General features: G+C 36.6%; 1 protein-coding gene across 2 annotated transcripts in view; it reads left to right on the forward strand.

Annotated features, from left to right (window-relative positions):
* The window catches only part of LOC307182241 (leucine-rich repeat-containing protein 7-like), a 395,705-nt gene that overhangs the window by 333,207 nt on the left and 37,612 nt on the right, over positions 1-24,886 (forward strand). For both annotated transcript variants that reach the window (XM_079913466.1, XM_079913467.1), the window contains exon 9: positions 23,593-23,667. In XM_079913466.1, coding sequence (XP_079769592.1) covers positions 23,593-23,667 — 75 coding nt within the window. The remainder of the gene's footprint in view (positions 1-23,592; positions 23,668-24,886) is intronic.

Below are 24,886 nucleotides of genomic sequence, written 5' to 3' on the forward strand. Positions count from 1 at the left end.
AGCTCAAAAGTCCCAAATTTCATCATGTAAAGCATCTAAGTTAGGCATAGGTAAGGTTCTGTGTACAGTCTATCCTGGGTCCAAATCACCTTCCATCTGTAGACCTGTAAAACTAGAAAACAGTCAATCTGCTTCCAAAATATGATTGTGCAATAGGCATAGGATAACAGTTACAGAGATTCCCATGCAGAACGGGAAAAAAAAATGGAAGGACAAAAGTAGTCTACACTCAAAACCAATATCAAAATTCACCCACGCAAACTCCATGAGGTTTCAAGGCCAGGGAATAAACTCTGTGGCTCAAGACCCATTGCTCTGTGCCTTTGGCTTTACCCTCTGCATCATTCTTCCTTTTCCTGGTAGGAAAGCAAGGTTTACAGCTGAGTAGATTTATCAGCCTGTTTCCTGCTTATAGAATTTTAGGAGTCTGGCAGTCTTCTTTTGTCCTCTCTCTATTCCTTTCAGTCCATGCTGGCAGTGTTTCTGTTGATACAACAGTCTAAAGAGCCTTGTGGTCTCCCATTTATATCTTGAAGATTTCTCCACTGCACAAGGGGTTCCTCACGGATCTTTCCTGGATAATCTCATGTCTATTCCTGGCTTCTTCTAAGATGTCTAACAGGTTCCATGAAACACCTACCTAAGCACTTTGATCCCTACAAGGCACTTTAATCCTTAGAAAGGTTTGCCCCGGCACACCCTGACTTTATTTCCAGAGCACACTTTCCTGGTAGTGAATCTCCTAATTTTATCATTTTTTTGTAGTCTGAATAGGATGAATATTTCCCAAGTCAAGTCCTTGTTTCTTTTTGCTTAATAGTTCTTTCAATTTACCCTTTCCTCTTGTATTTTACTACAAACAGCAAGTAGAAATCAGGCCATACCGTCAAAATTTTGCTTGGAAATCTCTTCAACTAAATATCAAATTTACCTCATCCAAGTTATGCTTTCCACATAAATGTATGATACAATTCAGCTACTGTATAACAAAGATCCCCTTTACTCCATTTTCCGTGTTAACATGTTCCTCATTTCCTTCCGAGCCTTCATTAGTAGTGAGGGCTTAGAGTCCACATTGCTACCAGCAGACTTTTCATGATCATTTAGGTGTTCTCTAAGAAGACACAGATTTTCTGTACCATGCTCTTCACTTCATTCTGAGTCCTCCTTAGTAAAGATAAGGAGGACTCATTACCATCCATATTTCTACTAACAGTATGTTCAAGGCAATCTAGGCTTTTTCGATCATGCATTTTTAGCTAGAATTTTTCCAGCTCTGTTCACTACCCAGTTCCAAAGCCACTTCTGCATTTTTAGGTATTTGTTGCAGGAGTAACCCACTTCCAAGCTCCAAAATACGATTCCTGTGATTGAACTGTAACAAATTATGACAAATTTGGAGGCTTAAAACAATACATATAACACAACACAACACAAAATTATTATTTTAAAGTTCTGTAGGTGTCATCAGGGCTGTATTCTTTCTGGAGGCTCTAGAGAAGTATTCATTTTCTCTCCTTTATCAGCTTCTAGAAGCCACTTGCATTCCTCTGCTCACAGCCCCTTCTTTTCATCACTTCAACTTCTCTTCTGTCATGACATCTCCTTCTCTGCCTTCTCTGAACTTCTTACCTTCCTCTTATAAGGACACTTATGATTACATTGGGACACTCAGATAATCTCTCCATCTTAAGACCCTTAAATTAATCATATCTGCAAAGTCTCTTTGTCCATGTAAGGTAATATATTCACAGGCCCTAGGGAGTAGGATGTGCATATCTGTGGGCAGCCAACACAATATTCATCCAACCACACTACCCAAGAGAATTTAAAACATATATCCGGAGCTTCCCTGGTGGCGCAGTGGTTGAGAGTCCACCTGCCGATGCAGGGGACACGGGTTTGTGCCCTGGTCCGGGAAGATCCCACATGCCGCGGAGCGGCAAGGCCCGTGAGCCTTGGCTGCTGAGCCTGCGCGTCTGGAGCCTGTGCTCTGCAACGGGAGAGGCCACAACAGTGAGAGGCCCAAGTACCGCAAAAATAAATAAATAAAAATAAAATAAAACATATATCCACAAAAAAACTTGTACATGAATATTCATAGCAGCATATTCTTAATAGCCAAAAAGAAAGAAAATCCAAATGTCCATTAACTGATAAATGAATAAACATGATGCAGTATATCCATACAATGGAATAATATTTGGAAATAACAAAGAATTAAGGACTGATAGAGATGAACTTTGAAAACATCATGCTAAATGAAAGAAACTAGAAACAAAAGCCATGTGGTATATGATTACAGCTATATGAACTGTTTAGAATAGACAAATTCACAGAGACAGAAAGTAGGGTCTAGGGAGGAGGGAAGAATGGAAAGAATGAGTATGGGTTTTTTTGGAAGAGGGGGTGATGAAAATGATCTAGAATTATATAGTTATGGTAGTCGAACAACTTTGTAAATACTCTAAAAATCACTCAGTTTTATATTCTAAAAGGGTAGAATGTATCATATGTGAATTATGTTTTAATTTTTTAAGCTTAAAAAAGATTTGTGCAAATTGCACAAAAACATATGGCCATGTGAACACTTTGCCAGGCTGCTTCCCAGGATCTGGAAAGGAGTTCATGCAAGTAAGGGGCTTGAAAGTTTGAACTTCATTAAGTTTAGAGGAAACCTGCCTCAGTAGAAGCAATAGGATTTGTTGACAGATGGGATGTCAGGGATGAGAGGGAGAGTAGTTAAGGATGAGTTTAAGGTTTGAGACTAAGCAACTGAAAGATGACATTTCTACTTCTGAGTAGAATACTATACAAGATGCAGGGGTTTTGTTTGTTTGCTTGTTTGACTGTGGCAAAAAAAAGTGCAAACATGAGATTTAACCTCTTAACAAATTTTTAAGTGTTCAGTACAGTGTTTTTAACTATAGGCTTCTTGAATTTGAATGTGCACTTCCTTCACCAGATTTGGGAAGTTTTCAACCATTATTTCTTTAAAAAAGCTTTCTGCCCTTGTCTCCCTCTTCTTCTTCTAGAATTTTCATAATGCATATATTGATACATTTTACAGTATCCCATAAGTCCCTTGAGCTTTCTTCACTCTTTTTTACTTTTTTTTCCTTTTTCTCCTCTGATTGCATTATTTCAAATGTCTCATCTTTTTTTCTGCTTGATCAAGTCAGCTGTTGAATAATCCTAGTGAATTTTCCAGTTCAGCTACCGTGTTTTTCACCTCAAAAGTTTCTGGGTTTTTAAATTAATTTTCTACTCGTTTTTTCATGTATCATTTTCCTAAGTTTGTTGAACATTTTTATGATGGGTATTTTTAATTCTTTATCAGGTAATCCATGTGTCTCTACTTCTTTAGTGTTGGTTTTTGGAGATTTATTTTGTTCCTTTCTTTGGGCCATTCCATGTTTCTTAATGTTCTATGACACTTGATTTTGGTGTCTGCACATTTGAAAAACACCTACGTTTCCCATTTTGTACAGACTAGCTTTGTATAGGGGAGGACCTTTACCAATCAGCCAACTAGATATTCGAAGGACAAGAGATGTAATTTTAGAGGGAAATATCAGTTTTATTCTGGAAATCTTAAGCTTGATATGCCTATTATGTATCCAAATGGAGATGTCAAGAAAGCTGTTAACTATGAGTCTGGGCAGAAGTTCAGGCCAGATCAATACATTTAAGAAATACCAGTATAGGGGCTTCCCTGGTGGTGCAGTGGTTGAGAGTCTGCCTGCCGATGCAGGGGACGCGGGTTCGTGCCCCGGCCCGGGAAGATCCCACATGCCGCGGAGCGGCTAGGCCCGTGAGCCGTGGCCACTGAGCCTGCGCGTCCGGAGCCTGTGCTCCGCAACGGGAAAGGCCACAGCAGTGAGAGGCCCACGTACTGCAAAAAAATTTTAAAAAATAATAAATAAATAAAATAAAAATGCTGTCTGCCACATAAAAAAAAAAAAAAAAAAAGAAATACCAATATAGGGAATTCCCTGGACGTCCAGTTGTTAGGACTCTGTGCTTTCACTGCTGAGGTCCAGGTTCAATCCCTGGTTGGGGAACTAAGATCCTGCAAGCTGTGCAGTGAGGCCATAAAAAAAGAAAGAAAGAAAGAAATACAAGTATACATGTACAATTTAAAATTATGAGGCTAGATGTGATTACCAAAAGAAAAAGTATGAACAAAATATAATAGCTGTAATTTCTACAGACTGTAATTTTGTACAATAGATACAAGTAGGATTGTCCTGGTAAAATAAAGGAGTGCTCTCATACCCAAGAGTCTTCTTCTACTTCCTGTGGCTCCATGGAACACAATGCTATGGTCTGTATTAATAAACTCAATTAACAATTGGGAGCAGTTGAGGAAGGCAGAATTCTAAGATGGCCCCCAAGATCTGCACCCTCTGGAATACAGAGGTCTTCTCTCAGTTATTCAATCAAACACTAATATAAGTGCTACTGGGATTTTGCAGATATAATTAAAATACCAAATCAGATGGCCTTAAATAGAGAGATTATCCTGCATGACTCTGACCTAATTAGGTTATCCTTTAAAAGGGAATGGACTCTTCTTAATTAAAGAGATTGAAAGTGTGAGAGGGCCCTTGAAAGGAGCCATAGTCAAGGAATATAGGCCTCTCTAGGCCTGAGAGCTACCCCAACAAGAAAGTAGATGACAAAAAGCAAGGAAACAGGGACGTCCTTCATACAACCCCAAAGAACTGAATCCTGCCACATCTATGTAAGTTTGCAAGAGGATGCCAAGCTCCAGATGATAATGCAGTCTAGCCAATACCACCATCTTAGCCTTTTGAGACCCTAAGCAGAGAACACAACTACATCATGCCCTGATTTCTGACCTACTTGAATTAATAAGTGAGTGTTGGTTTAAGCAGCTACATTTTCAGTAATTTGTTATGCAGCATTAAAAAACTACTACAGCTATATTTTATTCAAGGTTCTTGCAAAAATTACAACACAGATAATTGAAAGGATTTGTGAGACTCCACAGAGAATTCTCACATAAGGTTTTCAATAAATGTAAATTATACAGTAAAGCAGTAGAAACAGAATGCAGGCAAACATCAGGGGCCCAAGAGCCTTCCAAGTACAGCTTCCCAAAGTCATTATTCACACACGACATGCTGCCTCTCTGGATAAAATCACCAAGATTTGTATGATAAATCTTAGTTTCAGGAGGCATCCTAAAAGTCTCCAGTAGTGTCTTTCATGGCTTTCTGTACACATAGCCAAGCCAGACTATCTGACTTGTAATGCCAGGCATAAGTCCTAATAAACCAGCAGTGGGTACCACCAGGGCAGTTTCAAACTTTAGTGCATTATAAATCATTAATTATCCCACTGCCCTTATCTCAGCCAAGAGTCAGTGTCAGACTTATAGGCCCCAGAGATAAGCACAGCACTGAACCTCTCCAACTATAAAATAATTCTGTCTCATATGGTTCTGGTTCCCTTCCCCTACTTCACTCTCCTCAAGCAGGATACTATATACTGGCTCTGGTGAGTGAGCAAGCAGGTAGACAAACAAGTAGATATCATTTGGGTCCTTCAGGAAAGGTGGATGGCAGCAGAGGGCCCTTCTTTAGGTGACAAATGTCCAACGCACAGTCCATGCCTGAATGATCAATGCTGTGGTCAGCTACCTGTTGTGAGGTGCTCTAGTTGAGTTCTCTCAACCCACCATCTCTTCTAGCCATTGTTAGGGGATTCCTAGGGCCTAAAGCTGTCCTTGCTGGCAAGATGTGGAGGAAGAATTACTAATGAGGCTAAACACATAGTGGAACTTCACTGCTGCTTTTGTCGTGCCAACCTGAAGTTAGCTGGAATACTGCCTCCTTCTCTAACTGACCCTACTATACATATTAGAAGGCAATGGGCCAGATCTGTAATGAGCAGTCCTAGATAGTGAAATAGCTCTAAGTACTAATCCTGACCACCTAGAAGTCCTTGTTCCTTATGGACTAACTATGGCCGGTTTTGCTCTCAGCCCCTCCTATTCCATGTCTGAAAATTTTTTTTGTTTAAATTGTTAAACTGTTTACATTTCTCTTTAGTTATAAAAGTGATTGTGATATAGAAGTGAAAAAGGAAAAAGAGAAAAATCCCCCTTAGCACTCCCCAGAGGTAGATAAAATTCAATGTCTGTCATCCCACTTTTTTTCTGTGCATTTACAAATGTGCACATGCACACGCATATACATTTTTTTCACTTGAAGAATGTATTATGGGCATTGCACATCTTTTATTCTTCTCTAAAAGTTATATGTGGTTTCCTATGGTGGGTGTCACATTATTTATTTAATCTGTAACCCATTGATGGACATGTATGTTGTTTCCAATATCTTGCTATTTTAATTATGCAGTGACCAACTCTTCACATACAAATGCAAATACTTGCAAAGAATGGATTCTTAGAGACAGAAATGCCGTATCACTAGCTATGCATATTTAATTTTAATAGATGCTGCAAGTTTCCCCTCTCAAAACCAGTACTAATTTACACAAACTTTTAGAACTTGTTAGAGAAACCAAGTAATTCTGACTTCCCAGAGGGACTCCTTTTGGTTTGTATTAAGTCACAGGTGATTGGCACTGGATTTTTTAAACATAATTGGATTTACTTTGTATCTTCTACAAAATTCTCTAAGTTTCTGGCTTCTTAGTTTTACCATTTCCTGTTTACTAGCAGCAGCATTTTTTCCCCTTTATTTGTTTTCAGTTTTGTTTCTGTTTTTTTTGCTTCGGTGAAACTTCAGGAAAGATGAGAGATAAACCCATTTTGACATCTGAATCAACTTGCTGTTTATTCATTCACCATACATTTACACTACGTTTATGCAGGTACTCTGCAAGCACTGAGGATACAAAGATGAAAAGACATAAACTTTACCTTTCAGAAATTCAAGCCTAATAAGAGAAATGCAAATGATAGCAACACAATTAAGAGACATGCATAGATAGATAGAAAATAAGACAGGAGAACTGAAGAGTGACTTTCAGAGTGAAAGACAGAGGTTCAAGGTAAAGACTTGAAAGGTAAGTAGGGGAGAGAGAACAGCTCATGGAAGTTACAGATGGATGAAACAGAAGAGTAGGCTTAGAGAACTTTAAGTGGTTAGATATGGTTGGCATACAGGTACTTTTGTAGGATAAAAGGAGGCAAGATTAGAAAAATGAACTGAAGTAAAAACACTAGAGTCTTTGAATGTCATGCTAAGAATTTGGTATTATTTCATGAATGACAGCCTGAAAATTTTTATGTAGGAGAATAATATGTTTAAGCCTACATTTTAAAATTTATCCCTGATCTGAAGGACAAATTAATCACTAAATCAACAATTTTTTAAAATTTATAACCTACTCTGTGTTAGAAATTGTGATAGGAGCTAGAACTTTAATAAGAACAGATTAAGCACAGTGATAAGTGAAAATTACTATAATAGTTTAGGAAACGAATTATATAACCAGAACTAAGATGTGAAGACAGAAGAAATGAAGAAAAAAATCCATGGATTCAAGAAAATAAAGAAATGACAGAAAGGGGAAGGTGGATAAAAGGGAGAAAGAATCAGATCTGTTGCTTCTAGTTGTAATAACGATGATTTGGTGGGTAATGCTGTTATTAATTGATATAAAAGGAACACAGGAAGAGAGGAGGTTGAATACGAGAAGATGGAAGTTCTGAACACATTGAGTTTGAATAACCTTTGGAAAACATAGGTGAAAATGTCTAAAACATAGTTAGAAATATAGATCTGGAATTTAGTAAAGGTGTCTGAGCTAGCAATAGAGATTTGAGAATCATTGGCATAATAGATCCTATGGAAATAGATAAAAATAGAAGAAAATTGTATGGAAAATCAGAAAGGAAGAGAGTTGTGAAAAATAACACAACAGATATGTAAAAGTTTTACAAACTTTAAAATATTGTATAATATAGCTAATTATTGCTATTGTTGCTGTTGGAACAATTGCACCAAACTACTAGATCTTATTAGAATTTGTTTCACAAAATTAGGGAATTTGTTCCCCTTGTTCACCAGCATATACCAGAACCTAGACCATTTTCAAACATGTAGTAGGTTTTCACTAAATATTTATCTTTTGTCTGGGTGTATTTACTGAATGTCTTGGCCATATAGATTTGTTATGGGGGTGGATTAGCTATCGTGACTTTTCCTGAAGAAACATCTCACAACCCTCTTCAACAGCCATATAGTCCATGAAGAATTTGAGAGCCAGTTCTTTAACTCTAAAGAACAAAACAAAGCCCAACAAAACAAAACAATATAAAAGGTTTCTTCCTTAAATGTGTAGCCCAAAACAACCGTCATTACTTTTTAAATATTCCAACAGTTGTTTTACAGGGTAGTCATTACTCTTTATTTCCATTCCAAGTACACATTTTTACAAATTTAAGAAAATACTTTCAGTTAATGTGCAGAAAATGAAAAAGAACATGCATCTGTAGTAAAGTTCCCAATGGGCTAAACTTGCATTATTCATTTTTAGACACCTCCACATACTCACAGCATGACCTCTGTGATTGTCAACGGTGACAGTCTTCTCATATGCTTAACATGGTACCAACAGAGTGAAGAAAACCCCAGTGGTACATAGCCCTCCTGCATGCTATGAAAGCTCTCCTTCTGAGAACAAAAACAATCTCTCCTAATCAGTCAACACAAATTTTTTGAACTCCTGCTGTATGCTAGACGTTGTGCTACATTCTGAGGGATTTTGAAGGAAACGTGAAACATGCCCATGCCTTCAAGGAAAATATAGGCTTCTTGGGGAGACAAGGTATAAAAAGTAAATATATTGTGTCAAATAAGTTGTCCAAAGAGTAAATGCTACTCTGAGGTCTAGTACTCAAGGTTCCCTAAGATTGGTCTGGTTTACCTTCCTAGAGTGTTTCCCTAAATCCACAACTATGAGAAAGTTATCCTTCTCATACCCTTTTCTAAGCCAAATTAAACTGCTTGCTATTCTCCCTGCCTTCAGCTTGCTTTCCTTCTTCTGTGTCCCTGCTTGTACTAATTCTTCCTTCTGGAATATCCTTGCTTTCCTTCATGCTCATGTCTATATTATAGTTTGTACACCTTACCCTTCCTCAAGACCCAGCTCCAATGCAGCACCTCCTCAAAAATGTCCTTATGTTACTAGCTAGAAATAATCTTTCCCTCCTATAAATGCCTCTCTAAGGAGACCTCCACTGCCCCCATTACTTTCTTTCTTATGTCATACTTGTCCCTATCCGTGTAGATGCATGGTCACAGAGAACAACCTTTCCTTCTACCTCCTCTACTTCCTGATGAATATTGTCTTAAAGGGATTTTAATTCCTCAGAACCCAGTGAGGCTAACTTGTAGTTTCAGTGCATCCAGTACTATTGATTCTTTCCATCCCCTATGGTCCCTGAAACTGGCTTACAAGCCTATTCTAGTTTTTAATGTAATAATTACATAATATTTCATTTGCATTGTGATTAACCACCTGCCCTAACTAGGATGTGAGCTCCTTGAGGGCAGAGAATCTGTTCATTCATCTTAGTAACCGCCCTATGCAAGCCATGTATAGTAGAGAAGCATGTTCAAATTACCATCAACACTTGTTAAAATTTTTGACTTCTGGGTCACACTCTCAGAAATTCTGATTCAGTGGGTTTCATAAGGAGCCCAAGAATCTACATTTTATCAAACTCTTCAGATGATTCTTATCCACAGCAAATTTTAAAATGGTCACCAGTTAATAAGTATTTATTGAGTGAATACTGACCTTTTTTCTCTCTTAAACTATAACATCATAAGGGAAAGACATGTGACTACCTAATCTTTGTATTTTCCCTAAGTATATGGCCTAGCTGTTTGAACATAGAAACTCAAACGCTGTGGAGCTGACGTATGTTAATGGGATGACTGATGTAATTTTAGCTTTCCCTGAGGCACAGAAGTTGCTGGGCCATGAAGAATGAGCTGGTTTTGGATGGGTGGGGAGGGGTGAGAGCATCCTGGCCAAGAGATTGATATCATCACAAGAATAGATAGAGATGAGGAAACACAAGCGTGCTGAAGGTTTATTATTAGATTAGTGTAACAAGAGTAAACGTTCTCATGGCAGAGGAATGAGAGATGAGGCTGCTTCCCCACTGTATAAAATAAGCTTTTGTTAGCAGAACTCTCATTTTCATTTTAATTTAATAATAGCAAAAATAAGTGGTTTTGAGGTGATTAATGACCAACGAGAGAGCTACAGTGCTGACTTGGCCAGCACGGCACATATAGAAGTACAAGATTTAGTACAGAATTAACCTGCCCAAACATCTGTTCACAACTCCATATGAAAAAGAAAAAAATAGACCATAGCATATGTTACAAGTGGAAACCTGAGAAACTTTTTTTCACATCATGTTTGTAGGAATTCATGTTTTAGCAGTATTCCTTATTGACTCACTAATATGAATTTGAACATTAAATAACCATAATAATGATAGGCAAAAATTTAAGAAATCATTCTGTTCACACATGAAGAAAAGAATAACTTGTTACAAAAAAGATAATAAATTTGCAGTCAAAATATATTCCTTTGTTCCTGTGACATAGCCAGCCTTGACCTATACATCTGCAATTAATCCAGTGGGACACGAGTTTATTCATCAAGTTGGCAAATGGTTATTAGCAATCTACTACTTGCAAAGCACTGTACATAAAATGTTAATGGTAAAGCACAATGTGCATGACACAAATTGAAAGGTTCATTCCTACATGGAAGAGAGGTTGATATGGGAAAATTAGTATCAACAAGTTATTCATTCATTCATTCTTTCATTCTTGGATGAATGAATGTAGCTCTATGACTTTGTTTTATTCTCCGTCATATCCCCCACGCTAAGCACAGTGCTTGAAGTATGTTAAGTGGTCAGTCAAATCTGTTGGATGAATATATTTACTGATCACTCTGTCAGACTCCCAGTATCCAAAATAAAGTGAAAACAGAGATAGTCCCTGCCCTTGTGGAGTTGATAGTCTAGTGAAGAAAACAAATATTAATCAAATGCATTCAGAAATGTAAAATTCCAGCCATGACAAGTGTTGAGGATCATCTAATGGAGTTTGGCCATACAAAGACTTTCCTCAAGGAGTGATCTTGAACTGAAATCTAAAGGATGAGTGGAAATTAGCCAGGCAAAGAAAAGGAGGAAAAGCACTTTGGGCAGAAGGGATAGTAGAAAAGAACATGATGAGTGACTGCAATATAGACTGAGAGGGAGTAACAAGAGTGAGGGTGGAAAGCTAGGTAGGTAAGGTGTAAGTATGTGATGACAGCTCAGGGAGTTCTAGAATATAAATAGTAGGCAAGATTACATAGGTAAGGAAATTTCTCATTTAAAGTTGATACAGTACAAATTGATTTGAGTTATAACCTCATTGCTCATTTGCAATATAAAAGAAAGATTTGTCTGATAAAATGTACCATATTTTTTATAGTGACAAGCAAAATAATCGAGCATGTAATTTCAAATTACATAACCTTGATCCTTGTAGATTGCACCAATAAATAGTATAATTTTACTAAATTACATAGCAGCAATTAGCTCTCAAATGGGAATTAATAAAGAAATCAGCACAGTACCATAAGAATAATTTGGGTATATTGATGTAGAACCCTATTGACAGATATATACCCTGGCGAACAGCTCATTCAACTGTTATGTGAAACTATTAAAAAATATAAAATGTATTGGTATAGTTCACATGATAGAATTTGTGCAGAAAAAAATAAAACCAAGACTTTTAAAGTGTTTTAAAGCAAATGTAGAAACAATGAGATGTTAAAATCATATCACAATACTCTTGAGTTTTCCCTTCCGCACTTGCACATGCACCTATATCCCATAACAGAGTACTGGACATGAGCTTGGTGCTCAGTAAGTACTTGTTAAATGTTCAGAAACGGCCAGTTAGAATACTTACAAATAAATATTCCAAGTTTTAATACTAATAATGAGAAGTATTATAAGTTGCTAGATTTAGTTGTTTATTATTATTATTAAGATTATAAGTATTAGAGTAAACAAGTTTAGGGATAGATGTTGTAGAATGATATAAATTTTCTTTACCAGTTCATATTGTTTTATGTGAGATATGGTCAAACAAACATAGTAAATATGCAGCAATATTTATATCTCTTGTGTTCTGATCTGATTTTTAATTGAGAATAAATGTATAAGTGAATAGTAAATATTAGAATGTATTGTAAATGTAGAGGACGACATATTCAGGAATAATAAATAAAACAAACTATAATATGTTAAGGGTAATAAAATTAAAATATGCACACTTAATAACTAAAATTCTATTTAAAATAACCCATGGAGCTCTAATAATGTTTTAAAGTATTTATATTTCTCACAATACAGTTTAAAAGCTTGTGATGTGTAACACAAGATTTTATTGATGTAAATGCCATTACTATGTAGTGAAGTAAAGTAGGATAAGTATTGATACAAGTGTTTCCACTTCTCTAATGGGAACACTAAAATGCAGCATGGTTAAAGGCTTCTACTGATAGATAATACTATTTTTTTTCTTTTTTTCAGTTAACACATATTTATTAAGCATAAAGCTAAGTGGTAGGGATATAATGGTGTTGACTCATTTTTAGCATTTCCTAATTTCTACAAATTGAAGACAAGATGACTTTGGAACCCAAATATGAATGGGTCTTGTCTTGACTCTGTTCTTGCCTACCTCTAATGAGCTACTCTTGCTACCAAACACTTAACAAAATGATCTTCACATTGAAAGATTTACAATTTTTAATATAGGTTCTAACTTCCATTGATGTAAGGCATAATGATCTGCCTTATCATTTACTGGGTTTCAAGCAGAAAAGATATGTATGCATACTTGACAATCCAGTTTCTTATTTGCTGCATTTCTTACTGTTAAACAGATTGGTGACATAATTTCTCTGTTATTTTTTGTTCAAGTAATTGGGCATTATATACTTAATAGAAAACTAATTACTTATACACCAGATATTGATTACTGATTTTCAAAGCATTTAAATTCTGAATTACATTGAAATCACTCTGAATAGAAGTAGTCTTTTATGATTCAGAAAGTAAATCAGTTTTGCAGTACATCTGTTTGACCTTCAAGGCTCATTGCTGACATTTTTGCAACAAGTGCACTGCTAAGTGTTAGGGATTCAGGGATGTAAGCCCTGCTCCAGAGGCTTACAGTAATGAGTGTGGAACTAAGAGTTTAAAGAGATTTCAGGTTATTGGTTTGCCAGATAAACTAACTTTCACTGTATTAAATAAATAAAATCCAATAATGTTATCATCAAGTAGTAAAATAAAAAGAATTTTTCCAGTATCTATAAAAAATAGAACTAATGCTATACATAGATTCTTATGTACATCTTAGCAGTTTCATTAAAAAATATTTCTCACTGCTATTATAAATTAATCCACATTATGGGGTGGGCTTGACTAACAGCAATAAATAAAAAAAAATAGTGACTCAGGTTTGTTTTTCATTCAGTAAAATAACTATATTGGAAAAAATATTTATCTGATACAGAGGAAATAAAACAATTTTAGATATTTTCATAGATTAGCTCATAGGAATTGTAAATTATAGAATATGGTGTATCTAAAAGTATATGTCTGTATTTTCAACATTTCAAACATTAATAAGAGAGAGAGAAAATAGGTATAACATAGAAATTATAGTTTACCATAATTATAATTTTCACTAATGAACATCCATATATCACCTAACAATTCTAGAATTTAAAATTGCACTGGCAACTGCAAATATTTTTCTGTATCCTGAAAATACTTATAACTATAAAATTTTCTTTAATCAGTCTTTAATATGTTTTTCATTTTTACATTTAAGATTTTTTTTTCCCCTGATTTGCTACTTATCCTTTATTGTCTGACTTTAGCAGCTGAAAGTCTGACTCATGTAGCCGTATTTTAGGGACCCCAGCCCTAAAACTGCACAAGAGCAGTTTTCAGGGACACATCAGAGTGGCTTGAAGGGTAAATGGGACATAAGAAAGCAAAGGTAAATCGTGGCCAAACTTTTTCTAAAGTGTCTCTGCGAAGAAGAGCAAACAAATGGAAAAGTAGCTGGAAGGGACTATACAGGCAATGAGACAAACTAAAGCATGTTTGAATGTGGCTGGAGGCGACCTAGTAGAGACAGAGATTGATGTGTGTTGGAAAAAAGATTACTCCCGGCCTGGATCCCTGCAAAGACAAGAAAAGATGGAAGAGATATGATCCAGATCTCAAATGGACAAAAGGGGATACAAATTTGGGAGGGCCAGAGGTGCTTAGTGAAAGAAAACTCCAGAAGTGACTACAAAACACATAAACATAATGCACTAAATCCAAACTAAGTGTATCCCCAACTCAGCTTCAACTAAACACAATTCCAATTGTGCCACATTGCACCCAAGGAACTATGATGGAGGGAAAGTCAATGTAGCAAACAACAGGAATCTTAACTAATTGTTTTTAAAATATATTCCTCTGCAAATTTTTCTAGCCATGCGTGTGGGAGGCCTGAAACTTAAGCTTCATTACCTTTGGAATAAATCCACCTCAGATGGTGTGTTTGCTTGTTCATTTGTTTCAGAGAACTATAGGCTAAGTTATAAGCTGGGCTAAGAGGAGGATTCAAGATTGAAGAACTATAATAGTCTCAGAGAGTTGAAAAGTAACTTCTCAGGGAAAAGTAATAGGGTCGCCTGTCAGTATTCAGTCCACATTTCAGGTACTTGTCATGAATTTACAGTAAAACCAGTCAAACAAAGTGTGATTTTCTTCAACTAATCCTGGTGCAGTAGCAGAAAAGGCGGAAAGTTGGATTCAACAAACACTAAGTTCATCTAGGCAAATGTGACAGAAGGAAAGAGGACACATCTGCTGAGAGATGTTTGAGGGAAACTGTTTATAATGATGGAATGTTTATCATGAATCTCCGTGTGGTAAGGAAAGAAAGATAGGCAAATAAAGGTAAATTTAGCATATCAGTGATATATCATATCAATAACTTCTGCTAGGGAGTTCTAGGGTACTGGAGTAAGTAAACTGGAAATATAGGAGATTATGGTCGGCCAGTGGTATATTTGCAATTGAGACTTCAAAAGTGATACATATACTTGTGATGACAAACTTTAAGTGGGAACTTGGGAGGGAGTTACTGAGATAACGTAGAGGAAAAGACTGATTATGAATATAGATTGTTCTGTTCAATTCAGATGGAAATTTTGAAGCACTAGCATGCACAAATTACCATGGAAGGAATTGGAGATACAGAGGTGAACAAGATTCAGTTTCCTGCTTCAAAGATCTTACAATGTAATTTGCAAAGTGCTACAGTAGGGACACCAACACAGGAGGAAGGATTCTTAACCCAGTCAGGGATCGGGTGAACAGGCTTTAAGAACAACATTCGCAAAGACCAGACTGCAAGATAAAACTTGATGCCTTTGAGAACAGTTGGGTTTTCCTTGAGGCTCACGTTTAACTGAGGGTGCTGTGAAAGAAAAGGCTGAGAAATAAACAAAGGTCAGATGAGGGTCATTTTGTCTGATATGGTCAAGGTATGTGGGCCTTGTATTCTTTGGATAATGGAAAAACTGTTTCAAGCAAGAGTGGACATAATGAAATGGCCTACTGGCTGCAGTGTAGACAGAGGGTGGAGGAAGGAAGTAGCTGCAGTTCTTTGGAGAAGAAAGGCAAGAAGACCAATTCAAATTATGAGACAAGAATGTATTTGTTATACAGTTTTCACCCTTAAATTTAGATTGAGACAAGGTCATCAAAGTTTGCAATCTAGGTAGAGGGTAGTACATTAAATTGGAAAACATGAAAGCAGAATTGCTTCCCTTGTCCAGTTGTTAATAACATTTTGTAGGACCCAGCCTAGGAAACGTGAAACACCAGAATGTAATCTCCGTAACGGAGCTAACGTTTTTATCTCCAAAGAAATTAACTGAAGAAGTTAAACAGTCTAAAGGCATGTAGGACAGAACAATTGAGAGAATGAACAAGTAGGCTTGTCATCAAGAGTTGAACAGTTTTAGTTATTTTGTGTATCAGAAAGAGTTTCCACAGTGCACCATGGAATTCATAAATAAAAGATTTACCAGTTGTGAGAGCCATAGAGCTGGTAATAAGCTAAGTGTATTATTAAATAAAAAATTGAAGGAAAATGAGGGAAATTTTCTTAAAATGTAGTCATGTTTCCTCGGCAAATTGCAAACTCTAATGTTATCAAACAAAAATGGTAAAAGTAAAAAAAAATAATAATACTTTAAAGAATTGATCTCAAAATTTAGAAAAACTATAATAACTGAAACATCTCAATGAAATATCATAATTGGGTCATTTTGATTGGAGAATATAATTTTTTAAATTTGCGTTTGTTATTTTACGCTTATTGATTTGAGAAACCACTTTCTAGTGTATTTGTCAGCATTTTGAAGCAGGTTCCATACTGTTGCCTTCCAGTTCTGCATAGTTTCTGGGAATAACAAAGTGTTGTTATTACAGTATCTGCCAGGTAATCTCAACAATTTTAAGACATTTCAAGTGTAAAGTTCTCTTTTTTTATTTTAAAGTTTCCTAGTTTAATTTTGATAAAATTAGATAAATGTCAGATGTTATGTTTTTCAGTGAACATTTCTCTTAACCTTATTGGAAGAAAAAATTTAATAGGTGTATAGATAAATATAATCAAACTCTATTATCGAAATTAGTGGAATAAAAGTAACACATATAGTCATATCAAGAGAACAGAATAAAACTGCATATACACGACAAGAGTTATTTGAATTTGTTGTAGTCATGGAAAATATATGTTCTATTTTTGTTAAAACTGATGTAACCCTTTTCTTAGCTCATTTCAGCTAATAAAAATAAGATCACTTCAAAGATAATTCTACAGTGGTTTAGGTAAGTGTAAATGTAAGACAAGACACTGAAATGTTCTCTAATGTTTTATTAAATTAATGCCTATATACTGTAGGAAATTTGGAAAATACAGAAGAAATGCAAATGAAGAAAAAATTAATCATTATTCCATCATAATTTTTCTAATGTTTTAAAAATGAAAACAAATATAAAAATTTTTAAGTAATATATTAAACACCTGCCAACCAAAAGGAACAAATGTTAACTATTTTTTGTATTTGAGTTAGATTTCTTTTGTAAAGAAATAAAACACTGTAGATCAAGTAGAAATCTTTTATATTCTCCTTCCTACTCTTACTCCAATCCCAGAACAATTGCTGTTTTTAATTTGGTGTGCATCTATTCTATATATTCCTATTTTTACTGTATGTTTATGTATTCATAAATATATAACTTTTTAAAATTTATGTTCAATTGATTTGTGCTATACAAATTTTCTAAACTTGTTTTTCATTCGCTCTTATTTGCAGGGTATATCTTACATAAAAATATAGATAATTCATTTTCATTTTTGTATGCTATACCAACATATTTTATCATAATTTGGTTATCTCTTTCCTTATGCTGTAGTTTATTTAAAGCGTGACCAACTTTTTAATATTATTAATTATTCTACAATGAAATTTTTCTGCAATAAGATTTTTCCATATTTCAGATGATTTCAGTAAGATAGTTGCCCCGAAGCAAATGTGAACACTTTTGAGAACTGATACATATTTGAAAATGTTTTCCTAAAAGACCAAACGAATTTATAATCATCAAAGCAGTTTATGTGAGTGCCCAGCTCACAGCACCTTCATCAGCATTGAATATGCCAAGCCATTCTTGATTTAATTCACTCATTTTTAATACAAACAATTGACTTTGAGAATGAAATTAAGCGGTATGAAAAAAGGCAATTTATGTGTTTGGTTGGGTGTAAGCCATTTAGTTTAGCTCCGAGATCCACTTTAAAATTGTCTGTTGGTCATGAGACGTCATTGCATCTTCATGTTGTTTCAGCAAGGTTATGTATTGATCTGCTGAATACATTTTGTCTCTGTTTTTATTAGAAAGTTGCTGAAATTTCCTCTGTGACATATTTTATTATAACATCCAGTAATAAAAATATTATCTTTTTTTAGAAATCCAGCATATGCTTTACTTTCTTTATTGGGCATTTGTGATCACAAGCATTCTTCATTATTTCAGAATTTCAGTCTTAAGCTGTAAGATGATGTCATTTTTGGAGCCAGGAGACTTGAGTAATAATCCCAGCTGCAGTTATGCAACCCTCATCAAACTATTCTCATTTTCCCCAGAAAATGATTATCAGATTCTTCATCTGTAAAGTAGGACTCTTATTACCTTATTATATTATTAAATAAATTAAATGAGAACTTTTGAAATAAAGTAGAAATATAGGTTAGCAGCAGTAATCCCTCTCCTAGTTGTCTTAGATGTCTAGGGTCCCCAGTAGAACCCGTTGTGAGAGGTATTTTAGAGGTATAATTGATCAGTTTTATCTGCCACTTTGTGTAACACAGACAAGGGAGCAAACTATGCAGTCCACCAAAGGTTACCCAAATCCTCAGAGATCATGCAAGACCTTATGTTCCCACAGCGTCCTCCCCTGCCCACACACACCAAGATGTCATACTACCCAGGGTTACAAGCTTGAATTTTTTCATTGCCTGGAACTACTTCAGAAATCTTAAACTCTGAACTTTTGCTCTCTCATTCTAATTTTTTATCCTTCTACTTCTCTCAATCTGTCACTCTTACTATACTCCTCTTTGACCTCATGGAAACCTGAAATCTCCTATTTCTTCTGTTTTTTCCTAGACTGTCAGTTTCCCACCTGGCTCCCCCAAAAGTTAAAATAATTACCATTGATAGAGCTTTTTTTTTTTTTTTTTTTTTTTTTTTTGCTGTACGCGGGCCTCTCACTGTTGTGGCCTCTCGCGTTGCGGAGCACAGGCTCCGGACGCACAGGCTCAGCGGCCACGGCTCACGGGCCCAGCCGCTCCGCGGCATGTGGGATCCTCCCGGACCGGGGCACGAATCCGTGTCCCCTGCATCGGCAGGTGGACTCTCAACCACTGCGCCACCAGGAAAGCCCGATAGAGCTCTTTTGATTGCCCTTAATTTCCTCTTTGATTCCCCTCCAACGATTCCAGTATGAACCATTCTCCCAAAACGCTCTTCGTATAGAAAATTCTTGCCCTGCCAGCTCAACAGATTACCTTGCTCCTTACTTCATTAAGAGAATTTGAGACCTTCAGACATGCTCCCTCTCAACTTCCAGGCTTCCCCCACCATGCCCACCTACAACCACATCAACCTTACTACCTTCCCTTGAGTCTCAGTAAATGAGGTGTCTCACTTCTATTCAAGGGCAGACCCTCTTTTTGTGCTATCAATCCCATCTTATTTGTCACCTCTTGGAATTTCCTCCATTAATTTTATACCATTTTGTCTGTCCTTAATCTGTTCCTCTTTGCTAGTGTCTTCCTATCAGTTTTCTTTTTTCTCAACTTCCTCAATTTCTACCTAGCCCCACAACTTCTCTCCTCACCTCTCATCCAAACTTTACAAAGAATACTCTATCTGTATTGCCCACATTTATTTGCCTCATTTATCTTCAACCCACTATAATACAGTTATCACATGAAATGGCTATCAGTAAGGTTACCAGCATGCTGCTATTTCCAAAATTGAGTGGACATCTTCATCTCTTATTTTACTGGACACTTCTCCAGTGTATGATACTCTTGTTCACTTACTTATTCTTAACACAATTCAGTTCATTGGACTTTAATAACCCTTTAAACTCCTCTGGACTCCATTTCTTCTTGCCTTCTTCTGTAGTTTGCCCTTCTGTTACTGACCCTTTCGAGTTGGGCCCCAACAAGGGTCCTGCTTGGTGTTGCTTGTGCCAATAGAATGAGACTGAGTTCGGTTCCGAAGCAAAGGAAAGCTTTATTCTTTGATCAGAGAATGGAGAGGTGCAAGCTCGTGCCCTAGAGCACAAGTTCTTCCCTACTACGGGCTGGGCTGCTTCATAGGGGTCTCCTCAACAGGGCAGGGGCAGCGTTCTCCTGGGTCTGGTGCAGCTGTGCTGCTTCCAGCAGTCACTCCAGATCGCAGTGCTGGGTACAGCGTCTCTGCACATGGCCCACTGCCGCCATCTTGGATTTCAGTATCATGCACAGCACTTCTGCACACGGCCTAGAGCTGAGGTGTTGGGCTCAGCTATTTTGCACGAGGAACTCTAGTCTGAAGTGCGGGGGGCAAGGCCTCTTCACCCGACACCCTATGAGCAAGTGAAACTAGACGAAGTACAAAGGAAAAAAAGGTTAGAACTTATTTTATTACCAAGATCCTATTTTTATTTCTTGGGAATTGTTAATGGGCTTTGACAGCAGCACTTCCTGTTTTCAACTTTCAAGTGTTAGTGTTCCACAGGGCTCCTTCCTCGGTCACCTGCACCTCTGAGTCCCTTCACATTCCCCGTAGGGAGCTCATCCACATGGGTTTCTATTTCCACAAAATGCCTAAGTTGTACAACCTTAGCACAGACCTATTCCTTAAGCTTCAGATTTTAATAGCCACCTGATTTCTGGACATCTCCACCTGTGTCTCACAGGAACCTAAAGCTAATCATGATCAAAACTAAATTCAGTCTCTTTCATAAATCTGCTCCTACCTCCAAATTCTGCACCTCCATTGGTGGCACTACTAAGTACTGGGAAACTGGGGGCCATGTATCTTCTAAGCGTTTTCTGAATCCAACTTACCTTTATTCCTCATTATCTCTTTTATTACTAGTCCTAATAAGCTTTTCTGGTTTCTTTGTTTCTTTTTTCCACCAGGATAGAGTGATACATATAAAACATTAATCTGCCAAAATTACTTTCCTTTAGAAAGTTTTTATGCTTCTAGACCATAAGGTAAAGTCCCACCTCCCTAACAAAACATGAGGCCTTCACAGACCGGCACCTTCTTTTGTTAGCCTCATTTTCTGCTACTTACTCCTTTTTAAACTTGACAGTCGTGTAAAGCAAACTGCCTGTTGTTACCATTCCTACACCATGCTGTTTCTCACCACTCTGCTTCTGGCTAAAATGTGTTTCCTCTCCTCTCCTCTCTTCTGACCAGCTCCTTCATATCTCAGCTCCATGAATCCATGTCTGGTTTCCCTCAATACTAAAGCATATAGGTACCCCCTTCTTTATATTCCCATAATGTCATGTATTTGTTCTTTGTATGTTTGCTCAAGAAATAGACCATGGGTTTCTTGAAGGCAGAGACCATACCATGCATTATGACTCTAGTGCAGTGCCTGGAACTTAGAAGCTGTTTAATAAGCACTTACTGAATGAAGGGATAACTAAATTATGAAAGTACTATATATTCCTTCTTGTCATTCTTTTTCTCATATGGTGTCACTGTGTGGGGCAGTAGTGTTCACCAAATATTCCATGAATTCCTCCTACATTTCCCAGCCTTCCCTAAACGTAGGTCCTAGCCATATAAACAGTTCTGGACAATGAGCTATAAGTAGAAGCGATAAGTGTCACTTCCAGCCTGAGATCTTTAAGAGCAGTGGCTAGTTTTCCATAGTCGTTCCTGCTTTGGCTCTTCTGGAAGTCTTGATTTGCAGGTAACACAAGATCATGGGGTAAGAAGTAATCCTGTTGTGTTAGGACACTGAGATTTCAGGATTAATTTGTTACCACAGCATAATCTAGTCCATCCTGAATAAGGCTCATTGTTTCAAGTTTATACACTAATCTCTATCTTATTACATACATAAAGTTGTGTTGAACTTATCAGGTATGCAACTCTTTCTCTTCTCCTAAAGTCTGCATGATGCCTGGGCTTAGAAAAACTGCATCATGTGACCGATGTTTTCCAGTACAGAGATGGAGTAGTTCACTACCTGTTCCCTATGATGTAAGTGACAGTGGAATATTTCCTACACAAAGTATCCCCCCGCACTTACTCATGCAGCCCTTTTTTTCCCTGTCATAACTTTAAGTTTTGATGCTTGTTATAAATGAAACTTCTCCCAGGAATAGTACCACGTTCCACTGCAATTGCAGGCTAAATGTATCAGAGACTATTGCCAAAGTAGTCCTGGAAGTCTCTGAAGTGTATTGTACTGACCCACAATTATCAATAGTCTAATAGTAACATTGATACAATTCCATTCTTTTCCACAAGTATTCTATCAAATACACTGGCTTTCCTAATTAGGTCTCAAATTTTATTAAACTATGGTTGTATCTTCTTTCAGTGATAATTTTTTCAGTTGGAAGAGACAAAAAAATCTGACTTCAGGTGTGGCTTAATTCTAGACTTATATGATGTCATCAGGATCCATCTTTTAACTCAAACAGGCTTTGCCCCTTTCCTCATGCCTGAAGCCCCCAGGACTGCACCCTTCCAGTTTCAAATCCAGCAGGCAAGAGCAAGTCTTTCCCCAGAAGTCCCAGTCAGAGAACCATTTCTTCTTATCTGCTCTGAATGGATCCTTGAGCCAAACCCTGTGGCCAGGTGAAGATAATGCACTAATTAGCTTAGGCCTTTGTCAGTTCCCTGAAGTGGTAAAAAGGATTCAACTTCAAGGGAAGCAGGTGGCCTTAGGGTGAGGGAGGGGATGATTTCTGAAAAGAAAACAACAAGAGGTCATCATAAATCAAGAAATGATGCTGGCAGCAATAACAACCTCTATCTTCTATATATAGTCTGCTGCCCAGGAGATAGAAGCTAGAGACAGCTTCTAGTTAGGGAGTTAAAGTGTTTCGTTATGCACTGTAGGTTACACCTTGATTATATTCTCTCTCTTTTTTCTCTGGACTTCTCTACATTATTCTTTTCTCCCATATGATGCCTTGTGTTTTAGTTATTTATATGCATTTGTCTCCCCAATTAGATCATCAGCTACTTCCAGGCAGGAACCGAGTTTGAATAACTGTGGATCCTACACTGTGTGTTTCTCGTAGTAGGCATCCTCACTATTCAACAACTAATTATTTGTTGAATAAATGAAAAGATTTCTTATCTTTCTTAGAGTGGGTTTATACTATTAACACATCATGGTAATGTAATGCCTGGGAGCTGGGTGAGGGGAGGGAGATGTTTTTGTGTATGGTGTTAATACACACATATGATAAAAACCTACTATTTACCAAGTATCATGGCAAACAATGGGGATATGAGGATACAGTGATTAAAAACCAAACATTACTCTGCCCTTCAAAAAGTTATACTCTAGTGAAGTAGACAGAGTAGAGTATAATAAATACTACAAAGGATAATTGTAGGGTGTTAAGGGAGAGTAATAGATTTTAACTTTTATTATTGTTGTTCTGATTGTTTCCACATAAATTCTAGGTTGGCTACCTCAGGGATTACCAGTTTTGCTGGAAGAGGTCTGTTAAACTTGGAATTTCTTATAGGATTAACACTAGATTCCCAAATCAAAGTTCCAGATCCAAGAAATTACATCTTGTATTGTGACAAGAAAAGACTAATTTAGTTTTCTTCTCCTCTCTCTTTTCTCCCTACTCCTCTCCTAGCCTGAAGTTCTGGATCAAATACAAAATTTAAGGGAGCTGTGGATGGATAATAATGCATTGCAAGTGCTACCTGGGGTATGTAAGTTTTTATTATGCCATGTTGTCTAGCATCTATGTTGTATATTAATTGTAACTGATAATGATTAATCTTACATCTTAAATCCCAGTGTTTTCATTTCAAAGTTAAACATTTGTTAGGAGTGTTCCATCATCAAGTGTTTTTCACTAATTTGTTTTTCTTAATATTTCATATAACTTTTATGAGTGTTATAGGTGTGTAAAATGTATGAAAATTTTTAGTGTTCTCTTAGGTGTATATTTTTCATCTCCTTCCCTATTTACTGTTTTTCAAAAGCTGAAACGTTCATATTGTTAAATGAAAAACAATGCTATACATAATACCAAGTCTTAGTTTTACAAAAGCAACCTTCTTGTAGGTAACTAGATAATGGTTTCTGCTCATATTGTTAGAGCTCTTGCACAATACAAATCTCTCTCTCTTGGTTCAGGTGATTTCCAATAGAACATATTTGAGTTTTTGAAAAAGGCAAGGAGCATAAATTGTTAAAAATAGAAAGTTAAACTAGAATCGATTTTTCTTCTCAACTAACAGAACATCCAATAATACCTCCTGAAAAGTAGGTTTATCAGTCAACTCATTGAGTGTGACTATTCATTCCTTTTTCATCCAGTGAGAGAATGGCTTTCCATAAAACACTGCTTCTTACCACTCATAACACATGCACTTGAATATAAGCATGTACACACACACACACACACACACACACACACACACACGCACCACCACCACCAACAACAACAACCACCACAACGGTCTCTGGTGAAAGCCAACTCTAAACTCCTTGCATTGGGCTAAGAAGCCAGGGCAGCTGGTTGTGTAATAATTCTTCAGCCACTGAGATTTAGATGTATATTCCCAAAGTCAAACTTATTCCTTGTTTGAATTAACATTTAAATTTTTTTAAATGCTTGCAAAAGCAACAAGAACAGGAAGCTTATTCTCTTTTGAACAAGCATGGGACCACATAAAGAAGAAAATATGACAAAAGATTAGGGAAAAAATACTTTCTCCTCTCACCAAAGGAATACATTTCTACTATCATCACAAATGCAAAACAGAAAAGCATGCATGTTTTCTATTTATTGATTTATTCAAAAACCATTTGAAACCACAAATATACCTCTATGAACTAGAAACCATGTTAATGTCAGGGTTACAAAAATAATATACTCAATGACCTTGAATATATTTGTTTGAGGGGCTCACATATAA

This window comes from Stenella coeruleoalba (assembly GCF_951394435.1).
Source record: "Stenella coeruleoalba genome assembly, chromosome: 1".
NCBI classification, from domain to species: Eukaryota; Metazoa; Chordata; class Mammalia; order Artiodactyla; family Delphinidae; genus Stenella; species Stenella coeruleoalba.